Source organism: Zalophus californianus, chromosome 2, assembly GCF_009762305.2.
Source record: "Zalophus californianus isolate mZalCal1 chromosome 2, mZalCal1.pri.v2, whole genome shotgun sequence".
NCBI classification, from domain to species: domain Eukaryota; kingdom Metazoa; phylum Chordata; class Mammalia; order Carnivora; family Otariidae; genus Zalophus; species Zalophus californianus.
The window spans coordinates 66,407,533-66,433,852 of NC_045596.1; the positions used below are offsets into that span (position 1 = coordinate 66,407,533).

The 26,320-nt window shown below is 41.9% G+C and overlaps 2 protein-coding genes and 1 pseudogene across 7 annotated transcripts in view; 1 reads left to right on the plus strand and 2 right to left on the minus strand.

Annotated features, from left to right (window-relative positions):
- Window positions 1-5,793: 5,793 nt before the first annotated feature.
- On the minus strand, window positions 5,794-6,402 carry LOC113925541 (annotated as a pseudogene).
- Window positions 6,403-11,096: 4,694 nt separating this feature from the next.
- HNRNPDL (heterogeneous nuclear ribonucleoprotein D like) lies at window positions 11,097-18,692 on the minus strand. Of its 2 annotated transcripts, XR_003520689.2 has the most exons (9): window positions 17,869-18,692; window positions 16,903-17,071; window positions 16,642-16,803; window positions 16,028-16,159; window positions 15,777-15,891; window positions 15,070-15,240; window positions 14,629-14,721; window positions 14,153-14,257; window positions 11,097-13,469 (listed from the first exon to the last, which is right to left on the minus strand). XR_003520689.2 is itself a non-coding variant. In XM_027598315.2 (8 exons), the coding sequence occupies exons 1-7, from the start codon at window positions 18,309-18,311 to the stop codon at window positions 14,651-14,653; spliced, it is 1,263 nt and encodes a 420-aa protein (XP_027454116.1). In that variant the 5' UTR covers window positions 18,312-18,692; the 3' UTR covers window positions 11,097-13,469; window positions 14,629-14,650. The 2 variants fall into 2 exon arrangements, 1 of the variants encoding a protein (XP_027454116.1); XM_027598315.2 differs by lacking the exon at window positions 14,153-14,257.
- Window positions 18,693-18,791: 99 nt separating this feature from the next.
- ENOPH1 (enolase-phosphatase 1) overlaps window positions 18,792-26,320 on the plus strand; it is a 39,710-nt gene continuing 32,181 nt past the window's right edge. For 2 of the 5 annotated variants that reach the window (XM_027598317.2, XM_027598318.2), the window contains exon 1: window positions 19,189-19,525. Coding sequence is in view for 1 of the 5 variants with exons in the window: in XM_027598316.1 (XP_027454117.1) it covers window positions 19,471-19,554 (84 nt within the window). In the remaining 4 variants the exon portion in view is untranslated. Of the gene's footprint in view, window positions 19,555-26,320 lie in introns of all 5 variants that reach the window. The other 3 variants (XM_027598321.1, XM_027598320.1, XM_027598316.1) reach the window with 3 other exon arrangements.

Genomic DNA, 26,320 nt, shown 5'->3' on the forward strand with positions numbered 1-26,320 from the left:
GGTATAAATTTAAGAATGAAATTGCTGGGGGGCACCTGGGTGGCACAGTCAGTTAAGTGTCTGACTCTTGGTTTCGGCTCAGGTCATGGTCTCAGGGTCGTGAGATTGAGCCCCAGGTTGGGCTCCACACTCAGCACGGAGTCTGCTTGAGATTCTCTTTCTCCCTCTCCCTCTGCCCCTCTCCCTGCTTGTGCTCGCTTGCTCTCTCTCTCTTGCTCTCTCTCTCTAAATAAATAAATAAAATATTTAAAAAAAGGAAGAAATTGCTGGGTCATATTGTAACTCTACATTTAGCTTTTTGAGGAAATGGCACATTGTTTCCGAACATTGCTCCTATTTTATATTCTAACCAATGATATATGAGGGTTCTAATTTCTCCATATTCTCACCAAAACTTGTTATTGTCTGTCTTTTTGATTTAGTTATCCTAGTGTGTGTGAAGCAGTAATTCATTGTGGTTTTGATATTTGCATTTCCCTAATGACTGATGATGTTCAGTATCTTTTCATGTCGTCTTTGACCATTTGTATATCTTCTCTGGAGAAATGTCTGTTTGGATTTTTTGCACATTTAAAAATTGGGCTATTTGTCTTATTTCTGAGTTGTAAGTGTTCCTTGTATATTTGAGATACAAGTGTTTTATCACCTATATGTTTTGCAGTATTTCTATATATCCTATGTGTTGCCTTTTCACTTACTTGGTGTTGTCCTTTGAAGCACAGAAGTTTTTAATATAATATAAAAAGAATTATATACTACGACTAAGTAGAATTTATCCTGGGAATGCAAGCTTTATATTAATCTTGTACCCTTTAATCTTGCTGAGCTCACTTATTACCTAGTAATTTGTGGAGTCTTTAAGATTTTGTCATATACAAGATTATGTCATCTGCAAATAGAGAGAGTTTTACTTCTTTTCAATCTGGATAGCTTTTGTTTTCCAATCTTGCCTAACTGGCTTGGCTACAACCTTCAGTACAATGTTGAATGGAAGTGACAGAGTCGACATCCTTGCGTAGTTCCTCATTTTAGGGAGAAAGCATTCAGTCTTAAGTGTGATGTTAGCTGTGGGGTTTTCTAGACAGTCTTTATCAGGTTGAGGAAGTTCCCTTCTATATGTCTGCTCAGATTGTCATAACAAAATACTACAAACTGGATAGTTTAAACTATAGGCATTTATTTTCTCACAATTCTGGAGGCTAGAAGTCCAAGATCAAGGTGTCAACAGGGTTGGATTCTGGCGAGGCATTTTTCTAGAGATTTATTTATTTATTAGAGAGAGAGAAAGAGAGAGAGAGCATGCGAGTGGGGAGAGGGGCAGAGGGAGAGAGAAAGAATCCTTAAGTAGACTCCCTGTTGAGTGTAGAGCCCAGGCCTGATCCCAGGGACCTGAGATCAGGACCTGAGCTGAAATCAAGAGCCAGCCTCCCAACTGAGTGAGGCACCCACGTGCCCCATGGTGAGGCATTTTCTTCCTGGCTTACAGATGTGTTTCTTCTTGTTGTGTCCTGGCATGGCCTTTTCTGTGTCTGCATGTGTGTATAGGAAGAGATTGATCTCAGGTGTCTCTTCATTTTCTTTTTTTTTTTAAAGATTTTATTTATTTATTTGAGAGAGAGAGAGAGCGAGCACAAGCAGGGGGGATGGGCAGAGGGAGAAAGAGGAGCAGACTCCCCGCTGAGCAGGGTGCCCAATGCAGAACTCAAACCCAGGACCCAGGGATCATGACCTGAGCTGAAGGCAGATGCTTAACCAACTGAGCCACCTAGGCGGTCCATCTCTTTCTTTTCTTATAAGGGTACCAGGTCTATCTGATTAGGACCCTATCCTATGACTTCATTTAACCTTAATTATCTCCTTAAAGGTCCTATTTCCAAATACAGTTAGGGGTTAGGGCCTCAACATATGAATTTCGGTGAGGGAACACAATTTAGTCCATAACATCTTGTATTCCTAGTTTATTGAGTTTTTTGTTGTTGTTGTGTTTTGTTTTTTTTTTAGATCATGGAAGGGCATCGGATTTTGTCAGGTGCTTTTCTGCAACTATTGAAGTTATGTAGTTTTTGTTCTTTAGTATATTAATATGTGGTATGTTACATTGGCATTGATTTTTATTTATTTTTAAAGATTTTATTTATTTATTTGAGAGAGAGAGAGACAGTGAGAGAGAGCGTGAGCAGGGAGGAGAGGGAGAAGCAAGTTCCCCGTGAGCAGGGAGCCCAATGCGGGACTCGATCCCAGGACCCTGAGATCATGACCTGAGCTGAAGGCAGATACTTAACCCACCAAGCCACGCAGGTGCCCCAGGCATTGATTTTTAGATGTTAAACCAAGCTTGCACTCCTGGGATAAATTCCACTTGGTCATAGTGTATAATTCTTTTTATATGTTGCTGAATTCTCTTTCCTAGGATTTTTTGAGAGTTTGTGTGTGCATATCCATAAGGGATATAGATCTGTAGTGTTTTTGTTATATCTTTATCAGGTTTTGATATCAGAGTAATACTGGCCTCATAGAATAAGTCAGGAAGTGTTCTCTCTTCTTTTGTTTCTTGGAAGAGTTTATGAAGGATCAGTGTTAATTCATTTTTTGCGGGGGGAGTGTTTATTCTTTAAACATTTTGATAAAATTCACCAATGAAGTAGCTGGTCATGGGTTTTTCTTCATAGAAAGCTTTTCTTTTTTAATTTTTAATTTTTACTTTAAAGTAATCTCTAACCCCCCAATGTGGGGCTTGAACTCACAACCCCAAGATCAAGAGTTGCATGCTCTACCAACTGAGCCAGCCAAGCACCCCTCTTCATAGAAAGTTTTAAAAAAATTATTAATTCAATCTCTTGTTCAATTTGTCTGTTTCTTCTTATGTAGTTTCAGTAGTTCTTATCTTTCTAGGAATTTGTTCATTTCATGTAGGTATCTAATTTGTTGGTATACAATTGCTCATTGCATTCCCTTAAAGGGAAGTTACAACATCATAAAGCTCTCTTTTCTGAGATTCAGTCATTTAAAAAAGTGCACCTTGGATTGTTGCAAGACTTTATTTCCAGAGTTCTAAAAAAGTGGACTTTGGCAGTTTTTTGCCACTGTTCTCATTGCTTTTACAGTGGAGTGAAATTTTGGAAGCCCTCATTCTGCTGTTCTGGAAGTGCTTCTGGTTAATACGTCTGTTGAATATCTACTCATGTATATATTTAGCTAAAAATGAGTTTAATAATGTCTATTTTAGTACCTTATACCCTCTAGGAGAGTTGGAAAGCCACATTTGGGAACTCTCCTCCAGCAAGGATTTCCAAATCACACCACAAAACTGGCTCCATAAAGATGCTTCAGTTTCTACTGCTGTTGCTCCTGCTGTACACAGACACCGCTGTTTCAACATCGACCTGAGCCATGCTAGAAACTGGGCGCTGCTGCTAGAGCCTTAGGAACGTAGCTCTGCTAAGTGGTTGCCGCCATGGCTGCCACCTCTCCTAGCACTGACTCCCCTAAATCATCTTGACTCACTAGGTCCTGTCTCCAGGTCTAATGTAGGAGAATTCCGATGGATAGGCCACATATCTATGCTCTGGCTCTAAGGGAGACTGGGAACGTGATTATTAAATTTCGATTTTCAGTGTTATTCCTCGCTTCTCACCAAGACTCGTATGAGAATTCTCCAGACACGGGAAGGCTGTCTCCATTTTCCATATAACTCACACATCGTCATAATTAAGGCAAAATGATTTGCATTTAAATGCTTGCTTGCCATAATAAATCTTGCTTTCCATAAGTCTTCTTTAATCTTAGAACCACTTCCCCCCCAACACTTTTCTTCACATAATTTATTTGTTGAAGAAATGGAACATTCTAATTGTTGAGTTCTCCATATTCTAGATTTGGATGGTTGCATTCTTTTTTTAAAGATTTATTTATTTATTTATTTGAGAGAGAGAGAGCATGAGTGAAGGGAGGGACACAGGGAGGGGGGGGAGAATCTCAAGCAGACTCCTCACTGAGTGTGGAGCCTGACATGGGGCTTGATCCCATGACCCTGAGATTATAACCTGAGCCAAAATCAAGAGTCGGATGCTCAACCGACTGAGTCACCCAGGCATCCCTGGATGGTTGCATTCTCATGTGCCTCTATTTCTTGTATTTCCTGCTTACTGGTAGTTGGATCTAGATTTAGCTACTTTGAAGGCTTTTCTCTCTCTTTTTTAAGATCGATGCATTTTATTGTGTGTAAATGACATCTAAAGCACACCTCAATTTAAAAAACCAAAAACAAAACAAAGAAACAAAAAAGCCAGGGGAAAAGGAGAACAAAAAAATGCAGATGGCCCATCCTGTAGTTAGAAAATTAAACTGAGCTTTCTGCCAGTGAAAGCTAAAAGAGAAACACGACCACTACCTGATTCTGTTGCACAGGCTTTAGATCTCAAAATAATTTCTCTTAGATACCTTCAGTGAGGGACAGTAACCTTGAGGACAGCTTAAGACCATCCCTGACTGTATACACCAATGTTAGCCCTACCGAGCATTTCTGTAGCAGGAGTTGGGTGGGCAGGCAATATTAAGTCAAATGAGCAGCTTGGAGGCTCAAATGAGAGGAGGACCAAGAGCTCAGGAAGCTGTGAACCCTTAGGCAAGGGTGCAAAATTGACTGCCCACTGTGACTAAGCCAGCGAAACTCACAAGTGGCTTTGGCACCTGCCCTATCCCAGTGCAATTCACAAACAAATGGCTTTGTTACAAGGGTACTCAGCAAACTAACAACCAAGGGCACTCCTGGGCTCATCCATTGAGCTCCATGTAGCAGAGGCTCCTGACTGGGCCCTCACATCCATTTTCTCCTTCATCTTTTAGTTCTAGAAGCCCCTGAGTTTTAACTGGACACATGGTCACCCAAATAAGAGGCTCTATGTCCCAGCGTCCCTTTCAGCAAAGTGTGGCCACACCGATTTGAGTGAATCCAGGTCATATCCTTTAAAAAGAAACTGCTTTGTTCTCTTTCCCCAGTGTATTGTAGACACGGAGCTGACCTTCTGGGCAAGGTCAACACCCCAAGGTTGGCTGAACAAGATAGAAGGAACCGAGGTCTCGGTGACCTTGGACAGTTGAATCTGCCCCAGACCATCTGATTACACCTGTACTATTAGAAGAGAGAAGAAGAAACTTCTACTAGGAGCCACTGTACTTTAGGTTCTCTTTGTTAGAGCGGCTCAGCCTGTGGCTTAACCTCATTCACAACAGAATGGAAAGGTGCCAGAGGGAGACTCCAAAGGACTCCGGCAACACCCTAGAAAAGTCAACTCACAGTTCACTTCAGCAAACAGGTTAGGAAATGACAGCCATCACACCAAGTGATGCCTCCTGCTCCTTCTCCAGGAGAGGCCCAGATGCATCCCTGGAGTAGAGGAAGAGGCCTTTAGTACAGCCCAGCCCAGCCTGTCCACGGCGGACTTAGGCCAAATCCTCAATAGCTGGAGATACAGACTGCTGTCCCCACCAATCCTAGGCAGGGACAGCCCTGTCCTACCTCTTTCCCTCCACACTTCTCCACTCTGCATAGTTACCATTCTTGAGAACAGGCCAGGTCCAGTAAGGCGCAGGGTGATGCCGCTGCTGGGGGGCTGCGTGTGAGGGTCAGGGGAGGGGAGTCCAGATCCCCAGAACAAAAGTCACAGCTGGGAAGAGGGAGAGAAGTGTCCACTCCTGCCCTGGGTTTCTGGGGTCCAGGGGCCTCAGGGTGCAGCACCTCTCCTCCTGCGTGGCCCCCCTGGTGACAGAGCTCAGCTGGGCAGCTGCCAGTCACTAACAAATCCCAGCCACTGGCACCTGCTGCTGCTTGCGGATCTTACTGAAGAGTTCCATGTGCTGGACCGTGGTCTTTGCTGGGCTGTACGTGGCGTTGCTGTTCCCAGACTCTGTTCCCTGGTGCGTGTCTGCCTAGAAAACTCTGTAGGGACTTGAACAGCAAGCTACAGCTGCTGCTGGCTACCACGCAGGAGCCATACTCTAGCCATAGAGATGCCTCGGACACTGGGCCCCATGGTGACTGTGTCCACCTTCACTAGGAGGTCACAGTGCTGGTAACAGCTACTCCAGGTCTCAATCTTGCTGGCCTTGGCACTCTGGAAGAAGCCCTTGAACTTCACCATGAGCTCATCGAAGTTGTTGTCAGAAATAAGGCAAGGGCCATTCTCAAAGGGTACTCTGAGTTGTGCATCATGTACATCAGCTTCCCAGCCTAACCTTGGCTGCCAAGAGTAGAGGCAGCTGTGGGGTAGGTCTCACAATCCAGACAAAATGTTCCTCGCTTCGCTGCCTCAAGCATCTCCAGTTTCCGGTGAGGGGCTCCACGGTCTGTGGGACACTCATGCCCTTAGCCATGGGCATCTGGGACACACAAGTCACACGCATGGTATTGAGCCAGTAGGGTGGCAGGTACAAACAGTTGAATCACAGTATTCTCTGGCTACCCACAGTAAGTGAAGCCCCCTAATGCAAGGTTCTGTCGGGAAGGTTTTTCTCTTTGTTGTTAAACATTTTAGTTTCACGAAGATGTATCTCTGCATAGATTTCTCTATATTTTTCCTACTCGCAATTTGTTGGTATATTGAATCTGTAGATTGTATTTCATCACTTCTGGAAAAATTTCAGCCATTTTCTCTTCATATACTGACTCATTCTGTCTCTTTTACTTTTTTGGGGGGTGCCCCCACCCCACAGGAAGAGTCTAAGTCTCCTCTGCCATCCCTGCCCCGTGCTCACCTTCTCAGTGGGCTGCTGTGGGAGCCTCTGTCTCTTCTAAAACCCCAATTAAACATGTTATGCCTACCTACTATAACCTTTATGTCACTGTTTCTCCATGGCAATTTTCATGCTTTTGTCTTTCCATGCTACATTTTGGGTAGCTTCTGTTCATCTATCCTTCAGTTTACTAATTCTTAACTTGTATCTTCTGTTTTTAGACCCATCCATCTTTAGTTTTTAATTTCATTTATTGTTTTATTTGTATCAGTTCTGTTTCTTTATCAGATCTACTGTCTTGCTTTAATAGTTTCCTCTTCCCTGAGGTATTTTCAGCTTGTATTTTATTTCAATGTAGTAAGCATGGAGACCTGGTATCTTCTGGGTTTGTTCATTGTGTTGATTCTCACTCATGGTGGATTTTAATTTCTTATGTATCGGTCATTATGTTTGAAAAAAACATTCGTGGAAACCATCAGAAATCTAGGGTGAAGAAGTGATTTTCATTTGCTTTTTCCAGGCACTTGAGGCCCCTTACATGACTAGAACTATCTTAATCTAAATTCTGAGATTAAGGTTCCCTTAACTACCCAGGTGAGGAAACTGGGTTCTGAGGTCTTTTGGAAGCCCTTAGTTTAATGGGGGTGATTGGGGTATGAGAGTCTCCACCTGGGGGTGGCCTAGGCTTTTGACTTCTGTGCCCTTTGTCTGGTAAGGCCATCAAACCCAACTTTGAATGCCAGGCTTACTCTCTAGGTTTTGACCTTCTCTAAATTTTAGCCAGGTGAGCTTTTCATTATATTTTTAGTTCTTTTAAGAAGACTTAAAAATATATTTCATCCTGCTTGTGTTCAGAAGGATTAATTTGAATTACTTAGGCCATAGTCGGTGAACACAGAATCAAGTATTAAATACTTTTTGAAAAAGTCTAATGAAAATTTTATCTAATATAGATGTATATACCTGAGTACATATTCTTACCCTATTATGAGGAACATGCTAATGCATGGAAATATGAATATGTACTGCTAAATTAAAAAACAATATGATCTTAGGAGCATTTTATGGAATAATTTAAGAACTGACATCTTCATGTAAGGCATTTTCTTTTCTCATGGCAACAATTAGAGTTAATAAACTCTGACCATTGTTCTTAACCAAGTTATACTAAGAATTTGCATACCTTTTCCAGAATTGCCAAGAGAACAGTAATTAATGCCTGTGTATTTCCTGGCTGAGTGTCTGCTTGTTACTGTTAAAGGCAGAGGAGTGAAATTTGCCCCCTGGTGGCCTTAGTGAAGAGGATGATTTCATCAAGGGGCAAATATTTATACCCACGAGAATTTAAAAAGATTCAGATTAAACAACACTCGTCTGGTAGTACTGTGGCTCTTGGCTATGGGTCAGTGGCAAATCTCTGCACCTGCCACTAACACCAAGACCCTCCTCTCTTGGGGTTAAAGATAATAAAGAATCCCACTGTCAGCAGAGAACTGGATGTGAGATGATGTCCCCCAATTTGTCATTGTGTTGGATGGGGAATAGAAGAAAAAGAAAAATCCTTTTGATGTCTTTATCTTAGTGTTCTAAAACATCATGCTAATAGCAATTAAAATAACTTTAATTAAAAGAATAAGGGAAGGGGCGCCTGGGTGGCTCAGTTGGTTAAGCGACTGCCTTCGGCTTAGGTCATGATCCTGGAGTCCCAGGATCGAGTCCCGCATCGGGCTCCCTGCTCAGCAGGGAGTCTGCTTCTCCCTCTGACCCTCTTCCCTCTTGTGCTGTCTCTCATTCTCTCTCTCAAATAAATAAATAAAATCTTAAAAAAAAAAAAGAATAAGGGAGGACCTAGGCCAGGGTGAAGTTTTTCTGTTTTGACAGATTCTAAATCCTAGTTTACATGGAATATAACTAAAGAATACATATATGAAAAACCTAGAAGTATGTATTTCAAATGAGATCAAAGGTATAATTTGGAGGTCTTTTTGTTTCTGATTAAGTCATTCAAAAGCAGGATTTAAAAAAATTTAAATTGGGGCACCTGGGGGCTCAGTCGATCAAGCGTCTGCCTTCAACTCAGGGGCCTGGAATTGAGCCCCAAAGTGAACTACATCGGGCTCCCTGCTCAGTGGGGGAGCCTGCTTCTCCCTCTCCCTCTGCCACTCTCCCTGCTTGTGCTCTCTCGCTCTGTCAAATAAAATCTTAAAAAAATTAAAAAAGGAATTTGAATTGTATTCATACTACAGGTACTTTAAAATCACTTTCCCCAAAATATGAAATACTCAAAAATGCATTTTCTTTTTCATTTCCAGTGATGTGGTCAGTGTAAAGTCCTAGGAAGCAGTAATGAAAATTCTTAAGACTTATTTTCAGTATTTTAGAAGTCTGATAGAAATCACATATTTTTAAAAATCTGCACAAGCTACTGAAAATATTGTTTCTTTGCTTTTAGCTGGTATTGTAGTTGATGGTATAATGCCAATTATCACTGTGGAGAATTCTGACAGCTATATATATATATATTTTTTTTTAAGATTTTAAGTAATCTCTACACCCAACGTGGGGCTCGAACTTAGAATCCTAAGATCAAGAGTTGCATGCTCTACCAACTGAGCCAGCCAGATGCCCTATGTACCTTTTAATAGAAATGTCATCACATAATGAGCAATATATTTGATAAGTATATAGCCATTCAAAACACAGTCCAGGGGCGCCTGGGTGGCTCAGTCAGTTAGGCATCCGACTCTTGATTTTGGCTCAGGTCATGATTTCAGAGTTGTGAGATCGAGCCCCCCATTAGGCTCTGGGCAGGGCGTGGACCTTGCTTGAGATTCTCTCTCTCCCTCTGCCCTTCCCCTGCTCTCTCGCTCTCAAAAAAAAAAAATCAGTAAGAAATGAAAAAAAAGAAATGAACCCCTCCTCCCGCCCCAGTCTGTGAAAGAATGTATTTAAAGGATGTCCTGGTAATGAAAAATGTTGGAACTACCCTAAAATGCCATTTAGCCCCCACTATCACTGTTCTTTCATCCATCTATTTGCAACATCTATGGAAAACTTACGTCCTGTTCCAACTGTCTCATGGTTTAAGACAATTTAAATAATCCCATAGGACAGATCTCTCATGAGAATCGTTTGCTGCAGACTATCAAGACTCGTTTCATTAGAGGAAAAACAGTCAATTGTAACAAAAATCTTACTTTCCAATGAAGATCTCAGCACTTACAAATCAATTGTATTAAAGATTGCTGACCAATCTTCCTGGAAGTGACAAAAGCTTCTGTTCAAAATCTAAGATTCAAGAGATGCTTAAGGTGCTAGAAATTGAAGATTCCAAAATGTTTTGAGTTGGTATTTCCAATTAGCTAATTTCTCCGATCGGAAAAACCAGGGGATTAATCAAAATTTTGCCCTAGGGCCTTTTGTGGGGTTGGTTACTCCTGTCTTTTAAAGCAATCACTCTGAGCGTTGACCAGCCAATACCTAAGTAGAGGACATCTGAAGAAACCCCCACCTGCAACTTCATCAAGAATAGCAAATTCAGTAAATTTTAGTCAGTTACCATAAAAGCCAACAACCTCAAGAGCCTTTTAAACTAGATGGCTTTCAAAGATATCACTTCTCTGAAACTACACTTAAAATATTTATGTATAGACATGCATCTTTTTTTTTTGGTCAGAATTCATTTTTGGTTAGATTCTCGAGAGATAACCACTACAGCAGCATAAGGAAACTTGTCTGCAAGATAGTGTTTCTCACATACTTCTCATTTGTGTTGGCCTTTGACAAACCCAAACCTTAAAACACTATTTGAAATTTCTGTATTTTAAGTAACAAATCCGAGTACACTAAATACCCTTTTTCAAGCTACAAAGCAGTCCCAACACCCTCTGAGATGGGAGATATACCTCCCCCCAAATGGAGGTACATCTTTTTTTGAAGATTTTCCAAAAGTAATCTCTATACCCAACATTGGGCTCAAACTTAAAACTCCGAGATCAAGGCACACGCTCCACTAAGCCAACCAGGTGCCCAAGGGGTACACCTCTTAAATGAGTACTGAAAGAAAACCAGATTAAGCTGCCACTTAAACATAAATCAAGTCTTCAGAATGTACATTACTCTGTAATCCCAGAAAAGCACTATGCTCTACCCTAGTTTATAAAAAGCAGTGGTTGAGAAGTCAAAGGTGAATTTTTATTTCTTGCCATTCAACCAAAATTCGTTGAAATTCCACATCCAATTATTAAACTATTTCAAGACAAAAATACAAAACCCCAACTAACCCTAGAACCCATATTTTTATGACAGTATTTTTGAATGACTTCATAGAAAAGGTTAACAAAAAAATTGCAGTACACCTGCAGTGTCCTTGAATCACTTTTAATCAGTGAAACTTAGCATCCTGTGGTTGACATCCTATCAAAAAGTCTTGGTAATGGGTAGTGATTAAATTTTCAGATATTAAAAATTAAGTATTAAAATTTACAATTAGCAAAAATCCAGTCCCTGTCACCATCAGGGAATGGAAGAAAAGCTCTGTTTATCCACGTTATTATCCCAACAGACATCTTAGTCTTAATCTTACAAACGTAACTATGAGACTGCAGAATAAAAGTTTCTATTATGAGTAACACCACACAGAACTCGGTCAAAACCATTCAGGAAACACATTTAACAAGATACACAGGCTCAGATACACAGGACCTCAATCTCCACCCTCACGCCTCCAATTAATTTGTCAAATTACTTAGTTCTAAATGCTCAGGATGACACCTTGATAACTATCGTTCATCCAAATGAAGTCCTACAGCTTAGCCTTGCTATATTTAAAATTTACATCAGTTGGCATTCATAGAGCCTAAAATCTGAATTTAAAGTCCAAAGCCCTTTGGGGGAAAAAAACCCAAACGCATTCTTTCAGTTCTTCATAAATCTCAGACAATAATCTCTAGATGTAGTGTATTTCTTCAAAGTCATATATATCAAGACTTGACTGAAAAGTTTGGATTTTGTTTAAAAAGCCTTTATTCATTTTTGATCAGGGAAAGGACAATCTCAATGTCAACTTCTCACCTAATCATAAATTTGAACAGGATTCACTGCCTTAAAGACACTGCGCCTACAGATTTTGACAACAACTTAAAATGAAAATCTCCCTTGTTCCCTAAGGTTGCATGTTGAAATAATGAACAGTCCCTTGCAATAACCAACATTGGTACTTGGCCTAGGTTTAAGGTCAAATAGCAAAACAGGAGCAAAAGGAGGCCAAGTGCATTGTAACTTGATAGCCAGCAAGTACAAACATCATTGAACAAAGTTGCAGGCACCAAATAAACAAAAGGCAGGTTCATCGGCATAAAAAAATTTACATTTGTTTGAAGGTGAAGTCAACTACTTCGCCTGTGAACATGTATGCCAATCCTAGAGGCTAATGTGGAACCACAGAAAAACTTAAAAACCTTAAATCCAATTACACTGAATGTAAAATTCAAAACTTGGGTTTACCCAGGAAATTCTCCCAACTCTAGAGCTAAAACTGCTTTTTGATGCACCAGGAAGATGTTTTAATGACTTAGTCACTTAGATTCGCACTGACATACATAAAATTTAAAGTATACTTTTCCCTACTCCTCCTTCCTATGTCCGAATCTGGGTATGCTTACCTACCTAGCTCATGCACTAATGCATTAAAAATGATGAAATCTACTACCATGACCTTTTCTAAGAACTCACATCACGTTAACAGTTAACACCCAATATAGCTTCCTAAAAATGCCCCAATAGAAAACATTTTGTTGTTTGGTGCTTGCTGTGACAATACTAGCAAAATACAACTAATCCCCTCAGCCACTACTTCAAATCCCTCAATCTTAACTTTTGCTCAAATTTTAACCTCATACCCATCTGCCAAAATGTTTGTTAAAATTTAACTTTTTTCAACTGTAGCTCCTATACAGTTTAACAGGACCTTTTCCCTGGGTATATCTGGACATTTTAATCAAGAAAACAAAGTCGTGGTATTATTAGCCAGAGCTCTTTCTAGCAGACCACTGATTCTGATTTAGCCTATCTTTAATAAATGGCTTCCCAGAGACAGGAACAAAGCACAGTCTTTTCTATTCATGAAAGGAGCTACCAACATGCTTTGTGCCAGAAAGGTGCACTTTCCCAAGACATAGTCCAGAAGATTCATGGTCTGCTAGAAAGCTTCCACTAATGACAACCCTATGACAAGGTCTCCAGATATACAGAAATGTTAAAGGTGTGACAGAAACCTCATTTAGCAGGGAAATGAAGCCTTAGATATTATACATCTAACAAAAATGGGGAACAGGGGGACACTGTAGCTGGCTATTCATAAAGGACCACAGTTTCTCCCTATGGACCAATACTCCCTACAAAATAAACTGTGCCTTAATTATTGCTTATTTTAAATTACACTTTTACAGAGCTATTTAGTACCTGACGCAGAAAAACAATCACATAAGGAAGCATTTATTTGAGGTTTAACATGGAATCATACAAATAAAATTTGTATAAACACAAATCCACATCGAGTCATAACACAGATAGCAAAAGACAAAGTAAAAACAAAGAAAACTAATTGGCGGCTATATACAGTTGGACAGTTGTGTCTTGTACACTAGAAAGTCTTTTACAAAATAATCATCTTAGATCAACAGAAGACCAATCTTCAATGTCGTCCTGCAAGATGGGTTAACTTTAGCAATCTCCTCCTAAAAACAAAAACAAAATAGCAATTAGATCTGTGCAACTCTGAAAGCTTTCAAAGGTCCATTTTCATGAATTGTTTTAAGTCCTCAATTTATTCTTTTCTTCAATAATTAAAGATCACATGCATATTCAGTGGCAAAATGTTAATTTGGGTCATTAATAAATTCACCCTGTAGTTCCCAAATGATACCATATTTAAATTTAGTTAAGGAACTGGGGAATGCAATCTTCCCATATTCACAGGTTGAACTGTGCTAGATTAAGGTCTACTAGAAGTATCTCTAGTAAGCCAAAAAAAACACTCTTACAAAAATGAATTTCTAATAGGCTTATTATATTGTAAGACAACAAATTTCTGTGTGCATATGATCTTTAATTTATATCCCAGATTTTAAAGTTCTTGTTTTGGTTTGTAGATTTCACTATTAGCTATAAAAAGAAAAAGCAAGCATTAAATCTTAAAGAATGAACACTTAAAATGAGGCTCCACAATTGAAATACAACACTAAACAGAAGACCAAAATGATTAAGCTGTAAAAAGGCATTTATGTACTTTAACTCCTGTAAAAAACCATTTAAGTTAAGTTTAGACACTTAATCTTCAAAAAGATTAAAAAAGAAGCCAAAGTCTGAAGTTTTCCACTTTAATCTTTACGCTGGTACATGAAGTTGGAAGAGACCATACCACAGGACAGCGTTTTCTGGTGTATGCCTTGCGCTCTGCCCGCAACGTGCGACCCCCAGAGATAGACGTGGTCAGGGTGACACACGGCCTGCAATGAAGTTCCCGCTGGCGGGTACAAACAAGGTATAATGTCAGAGTTAGAAGACAACATTCTTGTTTTCCTTAAGTTGTACCCATTTCAGTACTTTACCTGTTAATAGTTCTAAAAAAGTTTAATTATTCCTCTAGACCACCTGGTACACAAAGCAAACAGAAAAACTCTTAAGTTTTTCTGTAGTACTAAAGAAAGTGAGATAAGACTTTAAAGTTAAAGATCTATAGACACTTTAGGCAAAAGAGGCTCATAAAGCAATTAAAAAGTTAACAATTTAGTAAAAACAGACTACATAATATTGTTTTTACTTATTTTTCATTTGTCTATTGATCTTTAAATTAAATTAGACATTTCCACTGGTTTCTTGTACTCTTACACACACCTGTTTTCTCCAACATCCTCCTTTAGTATGGCTGGTAATTGTTTTGGTGATTGCCACCCCCTCGAGACGCCTTGCCGTAAGTGCTCTGTTGCCCTAGTTTGGAAACACAGAAAAATTTTATTAAAATAGTTTTCTATGAAATGGTTTCATTATAAATACTTTAAAAAGCTATTAAACATGTACAATTCTGCATGCCAAATGTTAAAATTATCAGATATCTTAAATAGGCATTATAAACTAGTCACGTATCACATATTCTAGAACATTTCTAACCACCAAGGTTTTTACGTTAGTATAATCACCCGGTAACTATCAAATGCCTAAAAGCTTAACTCCAACACTTCAAGAACAGAAAACCCACACACAATTTCAGAACAGGATTGTACTTTAACATGGAATTTTAATACCATTGGTTTATGAAATTAAGTTAAATATTCTTACCACTGTAGTCTGCATATCCCTGTCCATATCCATAGTTCCCATAGTTATACCCAGTATAATCATAGCCGCCATAGCCACTATAGTTTTGATCACCACCATAGGCACTATTGTAATTTCCATATCCTTGATCATAATAGTTATTAAATCCTTGGTTCCAGTTTTGGCCCTGACCTGAAACAATGCACAATGATTGTTAGATTAACAACTTCTGATCCTGATCCTAACACAAATGTTGTGTTCCTGTCCCTCACTCTGAAAATCTTAAACAGGTGGAATGAACATCTATATAGTCATCTAAGAAAATTATTATTCCAGTTGTCACAAAAGGGGGCAGAAAGTCCAATTATGCCAATTATTAAGCTTCCTAAATTTAATGGAAAAATCAGAACAAAGGTGAAGACAGGTAGGCTGTTTAGTTTTAAAACAAGAACTCCTGCTCCCAAAAACCCAGCATGCCATGGTGTTATGTAACCTTAACTACATTAAATTGGTATTATTTTCTCATTAAAAACGACACTGTCAGAGAGACCATTCTTCGAAGAGGTGAAACCGTAAACTAAGTAACAAAAACCCATCCACTAACTTGAGCATTTTTTATGTTGAAAACCTGGCTTTACTTTCTCATGAGCTTATTCCCATTTTGCAGTTTATAGCTTAAACCAAGAAATCATTTTCAAAGGATTAAATTCCGAAGAATTAAGCCTCACCTCGTCCACGACCCCTAGTACCACCTCGTCCACCAGCTGCAGCACCTCTTCCTCCTTTTTGTTGTTGCTGTTGCTGCCTGTATACCTCTTTGGGTTGTGCAACTTTGATTTCACACTATAAGCACATTAAAACAACTTTTTTACTGTAATGTCAACCCATTTTATTCTTCTCAAAACAAACAAATCTCATCCGAACAAAACAAAACAAACCACCTTCAAATTTTCATTTAATAGAAACAAAATGGCTTTACCTTCCCAGAACCAATTTGATGATATCTGCTTTCTAACAATTTCTTTACTGGCTCTTCGTCTGTATATGTAATAAAACAAAATCCTCTTCTTTCATTTGTTTTTGTATCCATGGGGAGTTCAATATTTTCAATCTGAAATCAAGAAGCACACTCGAGATCATCCAGCAATGATAAAAGCTACCAGAAGGTATAATAACACCAAAAGTCCCTGGTCCCTTTCAAGTGTCAATATAACATGCTGCACGTTACTGTAGTCAGATTGCTTCTGTACAGAAACTCGTATTTTATTATCAACATCGCACCACAAACATTCATCTGTGAAGCAGAGAACAAAACTTAATTTTATTATTTTGTACCTAACAGATGCCACTGGTTAAGTCCAAGCACTGACCACCCCAAAGCACCTGTGTTTTGGCCAAAATAAATTAAGATGTTTGTTTCCATCGTAGGATAGAAAAGACAGCGATTAAAGTACAGTTACTAGAAGGGACCTGAGCAATTAATTTAACCTCTTCTTCACCTGACAAATCAATTTGTTCTGTAAAAAGCTAGGGATTAACATTACATAAACACACCAAGTATGAAACACACATAAATGTAATCATAGAGCGCACCTCTCCAAAGGCTCCAAAATATTCTTTAATTTGTTCTTCAGAAGTATCTGGGCTCAATCCACCCACAAAAACCTTTTTGGGGGGTTCTTTCCCTTTTAAAGCTTTGGCCCTTTTGGGGTCTATCAATTTGCCATCCAATTTGTGTTCTTTCAGTTCCAAGACCTAGAAGACAAATGTATTTAATTTGACAATATACAACCAAACCCCCAATTTGCAAAAAAAGCACACAGAAGCAGCACAATGCAAAGTACCTGCTCCTACCTTATCAACACTAGCAGCATCTTTGAAAAGCACAAATCCAAATCCTCTTGATCTTCCAGTCACTGGATCTGTTTTTATTGTACAGTCTACAACTTCCCCAAATCGAGACAAATATTCAGTCAGATCTTTCTTGCTCGTATCCCAGCTCAAGCCTCCAATAAACATTTTACTAGAAATAAAGTTGTTTTTTTAAAAAAGATTAGCAGCACCTCAAGAATTACTTCAGTTCTGTAATTACGTTTAACTACGAAATTAACAAGGAGGGAGGCGTTTCACCGTATATGCAAGTAATTCAATCCGTGTCTACACATCCCATACAAACAAAAGACCACAAAACCCCCCAAATTCCATCGAGGTCACTTATTCGAAACAGTGGACAGCTTGCTCACCATACTGCATAATACGAAATTTAAACGAGGCCAACAAAGTTAGTTCTACATTGATTTAGTTTTTAAAATCCAACTTCCTAACCCGATCCCTCACAACTTAGGTCCGCCCCCTTCCACAGCTGTCAAGGCTATGTTCCACCTAAAGTACTCATAGCGCGTTCTGGGGATCCGGGTACCAGTCACACACTGATTCCCAAACTAAGAATTTCCTAAACTCTCCCCAGTAAAACTGTGCGGGGGCCCTAGCACAGACACAATAAAAAGGCGGCGGCAGCTGCAGCATGTGGCGCAGCGATGCCGGCCCCTCCCCCTCGGGCCCCACGCGGCGCCTGCGCACTCGGGACACAGACGCCGCCGCCCTCCTCCTCCAACTCCCCCGCCCTTCCCCCACCTTCCGCGGGCCTCTCGAGTCACCCCCTCCGTCTCCTACTTTCCTCTTCCCTCCAAGCTATTGCGGCCTAGCGGGCACGCGGGGAATCGACTCGGGGCAAGAACCGGGGCAGCACGCGGCTCCCGAGGGATGAAGGGCGCGTGCGGCGCGCTGGGGGAGGGGGAAGAGAGGAGAAGCGTGCGGTACCCGTCATCCTGCTGATTCTTGCTCGCGTTGATCTTGGATCCCTCTGCGAATTCCTCTATGTTGCTGTACTCGTTCATGTCCTCCATGGTGGCGGAGTTGTCGGCCGTGGGGTGCTGGCGCGCAGTCCGGGTCGCGGCAGCAGCGGCGGCGGAGCGTTGTATGGAGCTGGATTTAAAATGGCGGCGGAAGAGATCCGGGCGCCGCCTGCGCCCTCCCTTTATAGCCGCCCCGCCCGCCAATCGGGAGGGCTGCTGGGCGGTGACGTGGCGCTGGGCCCGGCGCGCCCCCTGCCGGGCGGAGCTGGAAGCGAGCGAAGGGAGGAGCGGGGCGAGCTGCCGCGGCGCCCGCGGCCGCCAATGGGAAAGGCTGCGGGAGGCTAAAGTAGCGGGAGCGGAGGGGAACAATGGCGGCGGCACATGGGAAAGCCGGGGCGGGACCTCCATCGCGGCCCTCCCGGTGAGAAGCGAGGTCGTGGGTGAGGGGACGCGGGCTTAAGATGAGAGAAGCGTCAGAAGAGAAAAACGAAGGGGCGAAAAGTCCTGGGGTCAAAAATCCCGAGCAGCGCCGTCGCAGGGCCACAGTCCCTCTTGTCTTGAGAGCCTTTGTCTCTGGCGTCCGGTCCAGCCCACTCCTAGTAAAGAGCCGTCAACCCCGCCTTTTTCCAAAGCCCTCGGTCCCCCAGTACGGACTGCTGCGGTGGCGGCTGTTGCTATCGATTAGCACCCTGGCCGGGTTGCTCCGGAAAAAAGGCGGACTGCGCCCGGCGCCGGCGGCTGAGACAGCAAGCGCGCCCGCCCGCCCGTCTGCCGCGCGCACGCGTGTTTTGTCCTCGAGCTGGCTGGAACCAGCCGAACAGGAAGCGGGCACGCGGCGGCCCCTCCGGGCAGCGGCGCGGCGCGGGTGCCTCTTCCGCTACCGCGGCAGGCCTCCCTAACCGATCGGCTGGAGCCCGGGCCAACGCAGTCAGGCAAACCAGTCCCGGCACGGCCTCTTTTGCTGGCTGAGGACGGGAGGAGGGGCGCGAGCCCGATCAGGTTACTGTAAATATGCAAAAGCGGAGGCAGTGGGCGGGGAGGGGGCTAGGTGCCGTAGAGGGCAAGGGGCACTCACATCCCCGGCGCGCCACTCGCGGGGCTCCTGTCTGCACGTGCCCCGGGCCTCTCCCGCTCGCTCAACCAGTCTGCGAAGAGCGCGCGCGCGCCCGCGCACCCGGCTCCCGCGTTCGCTTCTTTGTTCCCGCCCACGCGAGGCCCATTTTGACGGATCGGGTTCGAGGCTCTCTGGTGGCCAATCGGCGTCGGCGCCTTTACCTCCCCCCACCCCTTCGGAACTCCGCCAGGGCCGCCCCCTTTCCCTGCCCACGTGGTCTCGGCCTCCGGCCCTAGGCAGCTAGGTAGTTCAGGGCCCCTGTGCTGCCGTCTTATCCACCTTCTGGGGAGCGCAGGTGGCCCTGTTCCTCGTGCTTCGGGCCGCACGCGGCTGCCGGGTGGGAGATTTTTGCGGGGCTGTCGGAAGCCCAGGACTGTGCTGGGGGCGCAGTTTGCGCCGCCCTCCGCCCTTTCTTCCAGTAGGCCGATTCCGGTAGTTGCATCCGGTAGGGAAATGGTCGTGCTTTCCGTGCCCGCCGAAGTCACTGTGATCCTGTTAGATATCGAAGGTACCACAACCCCGATTGCTTTCGTGAAGGTGAGGGGCGGAAGGGAGCGGGGAAGTGACTTGTGCTTAAAAGCAATTAAAAAACATTTTTAAAAAAGTGTTGCATACCTTGTATCAGAGACATGAGGCGTAGGAGAGGCGGTGTTGTGGCTTTGCGCCCGCTGTGGGGTGGGGGGAAGTAGTGCGGCGGGTTGCGGGGATGCTTTTCGTCACCGTACTCTGTTCGTCCTCCCCAGTCCCTGCCCTTCGTTCATGTAGATGGGTGGGAAAGGGGTGGAGATGGTGGCGAAAAAGGGCGGAGGAGGCAGATCCGCCCGGGTAGGGAGAGGGGACGTGGGCGCCCCCCACCGGCCAGGTGTGCGCCCCGTCGTCCCGCAGGTGAGCGCCTGCTTGGCTCTGGGTTGGGCCCATCTAGGCGGCGGCCGCGATGGAGTGGTCCTGGAGGCTTCTAGTCCCGCAAAACGTAGACTGAAGGGTCAAGATGACTTTTCAGTTAGCCCTGGTATCTTGGGCCGTGGTGGTTACTCTTCGCCCCCTCCTACTTCTGCTATTAGTGTGCCGAGCTGCACTCTGTGTTATTGGGCTAGACACTGCGGAACGCTGTGCTGATTTATTAAGCTATAAAACAAACGTGTCTAGATTCCGTTCATTTTCCTTTTAAAACCACGGAAAGTTGAACCTCTTATCCAGAGCCTCTATCCTAGCCTCTGTCACTCATTAACCAATTGTCTACACCTAATTCGTAAACTTATAGCTCTGCATTATAGCAGGGCTTTAAAAAAAAAAAACCTGTATTCTATCAATGAATATTAAATACTAATATAATTTTAAAAAGAATTTCTCGGGCCTAGTCTACGCTTTATTCGACTTAATAACGGTTTAAGATGAAAGCATTAACTAGGAGGGTTTGCATACAATAATAGATATTGTTTACAATGTAGGGAAAAACCATCTTCCAACAAATTGAGCAGTCTGAGTTTAAAATTTTTTTAAGTTAGTTTTATTTTTTTTAAGATTTTGTTTATTTGAGAGAGAGAGCACATGAGAAGGGGGAGACTCAGAGGGAGAAGCAGACTCCCCGCTGAGCAGGGAGCCCGATGCGGGACTCGATCCTGGGACTCCAGGATCATGACCTGAGCCGAAGGCAGTGGCTTAACCAACTGAGCCACCCAGGCGCCCTAAGTTAGTTTTATTTTTAAAATTGCCTGTGAAGAATGATTTTTTTTGATGTGGATTATAATGTAAAATCAGTGTACACTTTTAGGACTCCAATGTAACAACCACTTACACATTTTCAAAAGAATCACGATACCGTATTAGCACAAGTTCTTAAGAAATCTAGTTTGACATTTTTTTCTGTTTTTAATCACACCAGAGGACTCTGCAGAAATAGTCAGGATTGACCAAATGCTGGTAATGGAGTTGACTTTTTTCTTAATGACTGACAGAATAACCGCTTTCTCAGGGTTTTCAGAGAGAAAAGGATTCCTCATCTTTGTGGGTTATAGTTCACAGCTTATTAACTTCACCAGGGATAATAACAGGAGAGGTAGTGATGCGGCATAAGATCATGTACCATTCTTGGAAAGTTGATTAGGGACTAGGATACCTCATGCAGATCAGTTTTGTAACAAAACATAGGTGCCTCTCCCTCCTCTCCAGTCCCAGCCAATCCTTTCTTTTGTCAGATGACATGAGCCACTTCTTGACATCTTCGTTACGGTAGATTTATCCTGACATCTTTCTGAGAGTTAAAATGTCTTGATGGCCTAAATAGATTTTTTTTTTTTTTGAGTTTGACACTGATCTGTAGGTAAAGTCAAGGCAGGCTGCAAAAAATGATTTCGGGGGGGGGGTTTGTTTATTTTTTTAATTTTATTTAATTATGTTAATCACTATACATTACATCATTAGTTTTTGATGTAGTGTTCCATGACTCATTGTTTGCGTATAACACCCAGTGCTCCATGCAGAACGTGCCCTCTTTAATACCCATCACCGGGCTAACCCATCCCCCCACCCCCCTCCCCTCTAGAACCCTCAGTTTGTTTCTCAGAGTCCATAGTCTCTCATGGTTTGTCTCCCCCTCTGATTTCCCCCCTTCATTTTTCCCTTCCTACTATCTTTTTTGTTTTTTAACATGTAATGTATTATTTGTTTCAGAGGTACAGGTCTGATTCAACAGTCCTACACAGTTCACAGTGCTCACCATAGCACATACCCTCCCCAATGTCTATCACCCAGGCACCCCATCCCTCCCACCCCACCCCCACTTCAGCAACCCTCAGTTTGTTTCCTGAGATTAAGAATTCCTCATATCATTGAGGTCATATGATACATGTCTTTCTCTGATTGACTTATTTTGCTTAGCATAATACCCTCTAGTTCCATCCACATCGTTGCAAATGGCAAGATTTGGTTTTTTTTTTTTTTGATGCCTGCATAATATTTCATTGTATATATATATACCACATCTTCTTTATCCATTCATCTGTTGATGGACATCTTGGCTCTTTCCATAGTTTGGCTATTGTGGACATTGCTGCTATAAACATTGGGGTGCACGTACCCCTTCGGATCCCTACATTTGTATCTTTGGGGTAAATACCCAGTAGTGCAATTACTGGGTCGTACGGTAGCTCTATTTTGAACTGTTTGAGGAACCTCCATACTGTTTTCCAGAGTGGCTGCACCAGCTTGCATTCCCACCAACAGTGTAGGAGGGTTCCCCTTTCTCTGCATCCTCGCCAACATCTGTCCTTTCCTGACCTGTTAATTTTAGCCATTCTGACTGGTGTGAGGTGGTATCTCATTGAGGTTTTGATTTGGATGTCCCTGATGCCGAGCGTTGTTGAGCACTTTTTCATGTGTCTGTTGGCCATTTGGATGTCTTTGGAAAAATTTCTGTTCATGTCTTCTGCCCATTTCTTGATCGGATTATTTGTTCTTTGGGTGTTGAGTTGGTAAGTTCTTTATAGATTTTGGATACTAGCCCTTTATCTGATAGTCATTTGCAAATATTTTCTCCCATTCTGTCGGTTGTCTTTTGGTTTTGTTGACTGTTTCCTTTGCTGTGCAGAAGCTTTTTATCTTGATGAAGTCCCAATAGTTCATTTTTGCCCTTGCTTCCCTTGCCTTTGGCGATGTTTCTAGGAAGAAGTTGCTGCGGCTGAGGTCAAAGAGGTTGCTGCCTGTGTTCTCCTCTAGGATTTTGATGGACTCCTGTCTCACATTTAGGGCTTCCATCCGTTTTGAGTCTACTTTTGTGTGTGGTGTAAGGAAATGGTCCAGTTTCATTCTTCTGCACATAGCTGTCCAATTTTCCAAATTTTCCATTTCTTGAAGAGACTGTCTTTTTTCCACTGGACATTCTTTCCTGCTTTGTTGAAGATTAGTTGACCATAGAGTTGAGGGTCCATTTCTGGGCTCTCTATTTTGTTCCATTGATCTATGTGCCTGTTTTTGTGCCAGTACCATGCTATCTTGATGATTACGGCTTTGTAATAGAGCTGGAAGTCCGGAATTGTGATGCCACCAGCTTTGCTTTTCTTTTTCAACACTCCCCTGTTATTCGGGGTCTTTTCTGGTTCCATAAAAATTTTAGGATTATTTGTTCCATTTCTTTGAAAAAAGTGGATGATATTTTGATAGGGATTGCATTAAATGTGTAGATTGCTCATGAGCATGGAACATTTTTCCATTTCTTTGTGTCTTCCTCAATTTCTTTCATGAGTATTTTATAGTTTTCTGAGTATAGATTCTTTGCCTCTTTGGTTAGATTTATTCCTAGGTATCTTATGGTTTTGGGTGCAGTTGTAAATGGGATCGACTCCTTAATTTCTCTTTCTTCTGTCTTGTTGTTGGTGTATAGAAATGCCACTGATTTCTGTGCATTGATTTTATATCCTGCCACTTTACTGAATTCCTGTATGAGTTCTAGCAGTTTTGGGGTGGAGTCTTTTGGGTTTTCCACATAAAGTATCATATCATCTGCAAAGAGTGAGAGTTTGACTTCTTTGCCGATTCGGATGCCTTTCATTTCTTTTTGTTGTCTGATTGCTGAGGCTAGGACTTCTAGTACTATGTTGAACAGCAGTGGTGATAGTGGACATCCCTGCCGTGTTCCTGACCTTAGGGGGAAAGCTCTCAGTTTTTCCCCATTGAGAATGATAATTTGCTGTGGGTTTTTCATAGATGGCTTTTATGATATTGAGGTATGTACCCTCTATCCTACTACACTGTGAAGAGTTTTAATCAAGGAAGGATGCTGTACTTCGTCAAATGCTTTTCTGCATCTATTGAGAGGATTATATGGTTCTTCTTTCTTTTATTAATGTATCACATTGATTGATTTGCAGATGTTGAACCAGCCTTGCAGCCCAGGAATAAATCCCACTTGGTCGTGGTGAATAATCCTTTTAATGTACTGTTGGATCCTATTGGCTAGTATTTTGGTGAGAATTTTTCCATCCATGTTCATCAGGGATATTGGTCTGTAATTCTCCTTTTTGATGGGGTCTTTGTCTGGTTTTGGAATCAAGGTAATGCTGGCCTCATTAAATGAGTTTGGAAGTTTTCCTTCCATTTCTATTTTTTGGAACAGTTTCAGAAGAATAGGTATTAATTCTTTAAATGTTTGGTAGAATTCCCCCTGGGAAGCCATCTGGCCCTGGGCTCTTGCTTGTTGGGAGGTTTTTGATGACTGCTTCAATTTCCTTTGTGGTTATAGGTCTGTTCAGGTTTTCTATGTTTTCCTGGTTCAGTTTTGGTAGTTTATACATCTCTAGGAATGCATCCATTTCTTCCAGATTATGTAATTTGCTGGCATATAGTTGCTCGTAATATGTTCTTATAGTTGTTTGTATTTCTTTGCTGTTGGTTGTGATCTCTCCTCTTTCATTCATGATTTTATTTATTTGGGTCATTTCTCTTTTCTTTTCAATAAGTCTGGCCAGGGGTTTATCAGTCTTGTTAATTCTTTCAAAGAACCAGTTCCTCGTTTCATTGATCTGTTCTACTGTTCTTTGGGTTTCTATTTCATTGATTTCTGCTCTGATCTTTATTATTTCTCTTCTCCTGCTGGGTTTAGGCTTTATTTGTTGTTTTTTCTCCAGCTCCTTTAGGTGTAGGGTAGGTTGTGTATTTGAGACCTTTCTTGTTTCTTGAGAAAGGCTTATATTGCTATATACTTTCCTCTTAGGACTGCCTTTGCTGCATCCCAAAGCTTTTGAACACTTGTGTTTTCATTTTCATTTGTTTCCATGAATTTTTTTTAATTCTTCTTTAACTTCCTGGTTGACCCATTCATTCTTTAGTAGAATGCTCTTTAGCCTCCATGTATTTGAGTTCTTTCGGACTTTCCTCTTGTGATTGAGTTCTAGTTTCAAAGCATTGTGGTCTGAAAATATGCAGGGAATGATCCCAATCTTTTGGTACCGGTTGAGACCTGACTTGTGACCTAGGATGTGATCTATTCTGGAGAATGTTCCATGGGCACTAGAGAAGAATGTGTATTCGTTGCTTTGGGATGGAATGTTCTGAACATATCTGTGAAATCCATTTGGTCCAGTGTTTCATTTAAAGTCTTGATTTCCTTGCTGATCTTTTGCTTAGATAATCTGTCTGTTTCAGTGAGGGGGGTGTTAAAGTCCCCTACTATTATGGTATTGTCGTTGATGGGTTTCTTTGCTTTTGTTATTAATTGGCTTATATAGTTGGCTGCTCCCGTGTTAGGGGCATAGATATTTACAATTGTTAGATCTTCTTGTTGGATAGACCCTTTAAGTAAGATATAGTGTCCTTCCTCATCTCTTATTACAGTCTTTGGTTTAAAATCTAATTTGACTGATACAAGGATTGCCACTCCAGCTTTCTTTTGGTGTCCATTAGGATGGTAAATGGTTTTCCACCCCCTCGCTTTCAATCTGGGGGTGTCTTTGGGTCTAAAATGAGTCTCTTGCAGGCAGCATATCGATGGGTCTTGCTTTTTATCCAATCTGATAGCCTGTGTCTTTTGATTGGGGCATTTAGCCCATTTACATTCAGGGTAACTATTGAAAGATACGAATTTAGTGCCATTGTATTGCCTGTAAGGTGACTGTTACTGTATATTTTCTTGTTCCTTTCTGGTCTATGTTACTTTTAGGCTCTCTCTTTGCTTAGAGGACCCCTTTCAATATTTCTTCTAGGGCTGGTTCCGTGTTTGCAAATTCCTTTAGTTTTTGTTTGTCCTGGAAGCTTTTTATCTCTCCTATTTTCAGTGACAGCCTAGCTGGATATAGTATTCTTGGCTGCATATTTTTCTCGTTTAGTGCTCTGAATATATCATGCCAGTCCTTTCTGACCTGCCAGGTCTCTGTGGATAGGTCTGTTTCCAGTCTAACATTTCTACCATTGTAGGTTACAGATCTCTTGTCACAAGCTGCTTTCAGGATTTACTCTTTGTCTCTGAGACTCGTAGGTTTTCCTATTAGATGTTGGGGTGTTGACCGATTTTTATTGATTTTGAGGGGGGTTGTCTGTGCCTCCTGGATTTTGATGCCTGTTTCCTTCCCCAAATTAGGGAAGTTCTCTGCTATAATTTGCTCCAATATACCTTCTGCCTCTCTTTCTCTTTCTTCTTCTTCTGGGATCCCACTTATTCTAATATTGTTTCGTCTTATGGTATCACTTATCTCTCGAATTCTGCCCTCGTGATCCAGTAGTTGTTTATCTCTCTTTTTCTCAGCTTCTTTATTCTCCATCATTTGGTCTTCTATATCACTAATTCTCTCTTCTGCCTCATTTATCCTAGCAG

What these genes read in the sequence shown, in the direction of transcription:
- HNRNPDL (XM_027598315.2), bottom strand. Translation starts at nt 18,311, where the DNA reads ATGGAGGTCCCGCCCCGGCTTTCCCATGTGCCGCCGCCATTGTTCCCC. An exon ending in ATTTTGGAGCCTTTGGAGAG is followed by an intron (nt 16,160 to 16,641) that starts GTGCGCTCTATG and finishes TCTTGATTTCAG; the next exon opens with ATTGAAAATATTGAACTCCC. An exon ending in TACTAGGGGTCGTGGACGAG is followed by an intron (nt 15,241 to 15,776) that starts GTGAGGCTTAAT and finishes GCATTGTTTCAG; the next exon opens with GTCAGGGCCAAAACTGGAAC.